The sequence below is a fragment of the Adiantum capillus-veneris genome, chromosome 9 (assembly GCF_014529385.1).
Source record: "Adiantum capillus-veneris isolate H3 chromosome 9, ASM1452938v2, whole genome shotgun sequence".
Classification (NCBI taxonomy): Eukaryota; Viridiplantae; Streptophyta; class Polypodiopsida; order Polypodiales; family Pteridaceae; genus Adiantum; species Adiantum capillus-veneris.
In genome coordinates this window covers 40,261,738-40,267,597 of record NC_140939.1, presented here as the reverse complement: position 1 = coordinate 40,267,597, position 5,860 = coordinate 40,261,738, and the positions used below count along the sequence as shown (strand labels likewise).

Genomic DNA, 5,860 nt, shown 5'->3' with positions numbered 1-5,860 from the left:
TATCCATTGCTGAAATATGAAGCAGCCACCATCAATAAGCGGATAAGAGAAGAGCCGACCGTACCACTCTACAACGCAGATACCTCCCAATCTGAAGGGGTTAGTTGACTCTCAGCCAAAATGGAGGAAGGCTTGGCTCACAAAGTACCCACAATACCTAATCCACTTGATAGAGGCATCGAAAAACATCAGAGACAATCTCAGCTTTTGTCCTCTACCAAAGATCAGGACGTGGAAAGCGCAGGAGATCTTACAAAGAAGCCAACCCACTTGGCTGAATTACCCTAAGCTGTCGGGCTTGAAGGCAGGTGAGAGAATAAGTGTCCAATACATGGTGAAAACCCTAACGGGCGCCATCAAATTGTTCATTGGCTCACCTGACCTTACGTGCATCATGATGAAGAAAATCTGCAAAACCCTCTTAGTAGTATTTGAGGCATTCAAGCCAAGCTAGGTGACAGACAGTATCTTTTTCTTCCAAGATACTTACAGATGCGCTTATGATCTGTCTGATCAGCCTTCCAAGGAGGTGATACATGCACTGTATCAAAGGATAATGTTTCTACCATCTTATCACCTCCAGGCCTTTGAAGAAGCTTTCTACACAGGCTTCTTCACCATAAACACTAATATTTTCGACTCAACAATGATGATCAACCTGTATGCAAAATACGAATCACTGATCAAGATGCGTGAAACCATACGATAAAGAAGCGGATCAGCGGCCATGTCAGAAACGACATGAGCAAGGAGGAGGGGAATGTTAAAAGCTAGACACACCCCAAGGCAACTAACTACTCGGAAGATTATTATTTTTGTAATTATTCATTTATTGAGGAAACCTGATTTTTCACCTTGTAAATATTGAGACTTACAGAAGTTTTCAGATTGTATCTCCGTTTTGATAGTTAGATGGAGTAGTTGGTTGATTTTGAAACTTTAGGGTTTGAGAATTGTAAGGTATATATACCACTTTTTGACCTTAATGAAAAACTTTTTGTCATTTAAAAAAAAACAAGTTTTGAAGTTTGTGAGTGAGCGTACTTTGTACGAGAGAGAGTGTGAACTTCATCTCGACGCTACGTGTGCATCGATGGTCGGAATCGAGTACGGAGAAGTGTAGCGTGTTGCCTCCGACAAGAGCTACACGTTGATACCTACATTGCGCGCGTACAGTCCGATTCTGCGAGCTCCTTCTACGAGTTTCATTTGGTGATTGGATGAGCATACGTTGTCCGATTTTGCATTGCAACATATCAACGCCTTCACAATGAGTAAAACTACACATTAAGCACTTTAGATTTCGGAAACGAAGACCTGCAAATTTCGGCCACATTCTACTTGATTTTGCACCGGGTGTTTTGGGTTGGGATTTTGGTTCACAGATCTTAAAGAGAGCGACCTATTGGTGTTAATAAGGTCTCCTTCAAGTTCTATGGTGCTTCGGGATTGTTTGATGGGTGTTTGACTCTAAAAAGCGTTGTAAGAAGTTTCCTCTTATGTACTCTTGAAAGCTGTGACTTAAACAATTGGTAGAGACCTCTGTAGGAATTAGTTAGGAGTCGGTCGAGTGTAAATTGACACTTTATGCTTGCTTTCACGTGTCTGCGAATCGAACTTCGTCTTTAGCTGACATTATATGTTAGGTGAGTTCTCGTTGTGCTGACGTCCGTCGCGACGTATCCGTCCAACATTGGAGAGACAGAGAGAGAGAGAGAGAGAACAAACCCTACCATGGACAATCAGTTTCATACCGCTTAGCCTCGCAAATATGGCAGATTTTGTTGGATTTACTCCATTGCCCATTGGAACCAAAAAGACTAAATATACATACAGGCAGGTACATATGTGCCTTGCTGCTCTTTGACTACAAAATCAACAAATCTGTGTAGGTTTTACACTGAAAATGGAACCCAAGCCATCGTAGGGATGGCCACCATGTGACGCATTACAAATTCCCATCTCTGAGTCTCTCACTGCTGATGCTCTATGTCCCCATTCTACGAGACAAAAAAAATGTCCATTTTGGATTTGCACAATGACTCCAAGTAATGGAAGAGGGACAACAATGGGGTCAATAGGGTCTCCGATAAATATCAGGTTTGCATAATATCAGTTTTGAAGTAGGACCATCAGACTCTTCTTCCATTAGCTTTTGTATCAATCTTAAAAAATCTCAGAAATCCAATACAAATCAGATATGCATGCATAATATCTCTTTTCAGACGTGTGAAGTAAGATCATCAGACTCTTCTTCGATCAGCTATTGAATCAATCAATTACAAGGCTTAAAAGGATCAAAGAAAACAGAATAAAAATAGTTTGCCAAACTACATGAGAAATGCACATAATGGAGATCATATTCTACTCTAAACTCAGTGTGGTAATCATCATAGGTTCTCTACACACATAAAGAAGGCTATCTGATTCAGTTGCACTCTCAGCTGTTGTTCCCATGGCTATGGCTATTTCATTTAAGGGTAAGAGGTCTAGGTGGTAAAGTCACGAGGACTTTTCATGCCAGTAGGGGTGTAGAGAGGGGTGGGAATCTTGGGCCGAATTTCTTCTAGCTGTCTCACTACTTCCTTGATGTCGGGCCGCACTGCCGGGGATGGGGCACAGCAACCCATTGCCAGTTGGAGAGTTTGAACAAGCCCATCTTCAAGCGGACTACGCATACCTGTGATGATCTCCAAATCAAAGAGGTCAGATATACGCTCTTCAATTACCGCCGCTTTCACGGTGGTGGGAAGGTCGACTGCGAGCTTGTCCGGGCCATCACTCTCCCTTGGTTTCTTGCCAGTTAAGATCTCCAGAAGCACAATACCAAAGCTGTAAACATCTGTGGTCGTGTTGGCACGCGACATCTTGGCAAGCTCTGGTGCCTTATAGCCTTGAGCAGCCGCTGCATTGATCATCTCATTTTGTGCACCTGTGTTCATCAAAAGAGCAAGGCCGTAGTCAGCCAAGTGTCCCTCGAAGCTCTCATCCACCATGACGTTCTTGGATTTGAGGTTGCCATGGACAATTTGAGTGCGCGTGCCGTGGTGAAGATGCGCCAAACCTCTTGCCGCCCCGAGCACGATCTTGTGTCTGCGTGCCCAGCTCAATGGCGAACGATTCAATGATCTATCTGCTCAAGCCAAATAACAGCCAAGTAAGCAGAGCATGAAGCACTAATTCAACCAAAAAGTAAAAAAAGCAAGATCTAATTTAACTCACTGTAGAGAAGGTCTGCGAGGCTGCCTCTTGACAAGTAGTTATACACAAGAAGCTTTTCACCCTTGGGGCCAGCATAATAGGCAAGAAGAGAGACAACATTAGGGTACCGAATGAGGCCAAGTTGTTGAATAGCAGGCGTAAATTGCTCCTTATCTTTCACAGTATCCTCTCTCAAGAGTCGAAGTGCAATCATGGCGCCCCCTCCCAGCTTGGCCTTATAGACAGTCCCATAGCTTGTCTTGCCCAACACCTCTCCCGGAGCATTCAATACCTCCTCCACATTCAGATGTTCGCCGCCTTCAAATCTCACCAGCTTTCCATCCCCTATATCGTCCTCGGCCGCCAACATTTCCTGGCTCAATTTGCCCCCCTTGAACCCTCCTCTTCCCCAATTGTGCCTATGCCCGACCCCAACTGCAATTGCGAGGGCTACGACTGCGATTGCCATCGTCCCTATCACTAACGCTGCCACCAGCCTCTTGTCCAATCCTTTCTTTTCCTCTTCTCCTACTCCCTGTCCCGCACATGCATTAGTCAATGGTGCTCCACATAGAAGTGGATTTCCTGCATAAGCCATAGCCCCTGCTCCTTTCACTGCCGGAATCGCCCCACTCAAGTTGTTGTTAGCAATATCCAACACGGCCAAATTGTTCAGCTGAGAAAAACTCTCCGGTATTGCTCCAGAAAGATTATTGTTGCTGAGGTTGAGCTCTGTGAGGTTGGCGAAGCTGCCAATGAAAGAGGGTATGGAACCTGAGAGAATATTGTCGTTTAGGTCGAGTTTGCGGAAGTACAAACATGGATTTGACAATGATGCTGGAGATGGTATGCCACCGGAAAATGTATTATGATCTAGATGAAGTTCTTGTAGCTGCCCACATAAACCCCATATTGATGCGGGTATTGCGCCCGAGAGCTCATTGCCACTGAGGGAGAGTGTTTCTAGAGATGCCATGCTGCCGAGATTGAGCGGGATGCCTCCTGTGAGGTTATTGGAGCTCAGGTTGAGGGAACGAAGTGATGCAAGCTCTGCAAATTGGCTTGGAATGCTACCGTTTAGCCCAGAATCAGGCAGCGAAATTGCGAACGCGGCTATGGAGGGGTCAGCTGATAGAGAGAGGTTCTTCTTCAGAGCTGAAGAAGAGCAATCGAGTAGAGTCCCATTCGAGAAGGTCCATTGAATGCTTTTCCATGTGCAGAGCGCGTTGCCTGCGCTCCAGGATGTGAGTGCATCCCCACCTGAATTTCCTAATACCGACTTGATCTGCAAGAGGCTTGAAACTTCCGCACTCACATTTTGCCCATTTGCCAGCTGCAGAGATGTTACACTGAGAGCGAAGTAAATTGTCAACAGAAGATGTTCGTGCAACCTCATGCTGTATGTGCGCTTTTCTGACGCCATACACAATCTCATGTTGTATGTTCACCTTTCTCAGCTATGGTGTCGATAAGCTATGGCAGAAAGATTGCAGAAAAATATATGAAGAGCCATGGTGCTCTTCCTGTATGGAGGCCCCGATGGAAAACTCATGTTTACACAAAGCTGAAGAAGGCACATGAGTGAGCATCTGGTAAAGAGTGCTAGAGATCAAAGCAGCTCACATCGCACGCAAATCTTCCATTAAAGCACACAGAAAGATCGGTATGTCCACTCTTTCACCTACAGACAATGCACACGCACTTTTTTTGTCCCTCTTCCTCATTCAATCCCATACAGAGTACTCCGCACTGCACAGAGGAAGTAAATGGCGAGCTCTGGTTCTTTTTTTGTGTGTTTGTACTCTCTCTCTCTCCCCCGCACGCACACAAACACACACAAGTTTTGGGTCTGTGGCACTGTGCCTCTCATAGGCAAAAGGGCAGTTCCTCACTCAGGAAGGAAAATTGAGGTCTCTCTCTCTCTCTCTCTCTCCGCATGCTCTCTCACACACACACAGGCTCTCATGGAACGATGGGTGTTACGCCCAGAGACACAATCTCACACGCAAAGAGACATGCTGTGGTAAGCATCCCAACAGTTACAAGACAAGACGAGACCTCAAAGTTCAAAGGAGAAGAAAGGCGGCCAACAAACATACTTCAGTGGTGCGGGTGGAAGACTAGAGCGCGTGAGTGTGTGGAAGGGCCTACCAACATCTGTGTGGGCGCGCTAGCCTAGGAGTTGGATGTTGGAAATTGGAAAATGGAAGTGTGCTTGCAACAAGAGGTGTGTTCTTGTAAGAGCGCATTCGCACGCCAAGTTGGAGGGGGTAAAGCTTGCATCAACTGTGTTGGACGGTTTCGCATGCAAAAGGTGGTGCCCTACTTCTTGCCATGGTGTTGAGTAGCTCTTAAACAAAAACTCCTTGGATTAACTCTGCCAAAAACGGCAGAGTTGGCTTTGCACAAGCTTCGTTGGGCAAATGACAACAAAAAAGGTGAGCGCATCATTACCTCTACCCTCCCCTCAGTGCGAATGCACCCACAAGAAGATTTTAAAAATTTTCTAATGTACGAAAACGGAGTCTTTCATACAATGAATAACATCATGAGCTTCTGCTCGAGAGGCGCCGCATACCTAGCTAGGTACGATTGGGGGCAGGGGACCACCGGCCCGCTTCGCACCCACAAGAAGATTTAAAAATTTTCTAATGTAGGA

The 5,860-nt window shown here is 45.6% G+C and overlaps 1 protein-coding gene across 1 annotated transcript; it reads right to left on the bottom strand.

Moving 5' to 3' along the window:
- Positions 1 to 2,321: 2,321 nt before the first annotated feature.
- On the bottom strand, positions 2,322 to 5,253 carry TMKL1 (transmembrane kinase-like 1). Its single transcript, XM_086519631.1, has 2 exons — positions 3,223 to 5,253; positions 2,322 to 3,133 (listed from the first exon to the last, which is right to left on the bottom strand). The coding sequence occupies exons 1-2, from the start codon at positions 4,634 to 4,636 to the stop codon at positions 2,490 to 2,492; spliced, it is 2,058 nt and encodes a 685-aa protein (XP_086375757.1). The 5' UTR covers positions 4,637 to 5,253; the 3' UTR covers positions 2,322 to 2,489.
- Positions 5,254 to 5,860: the final 607 nt, after the last annotated feature.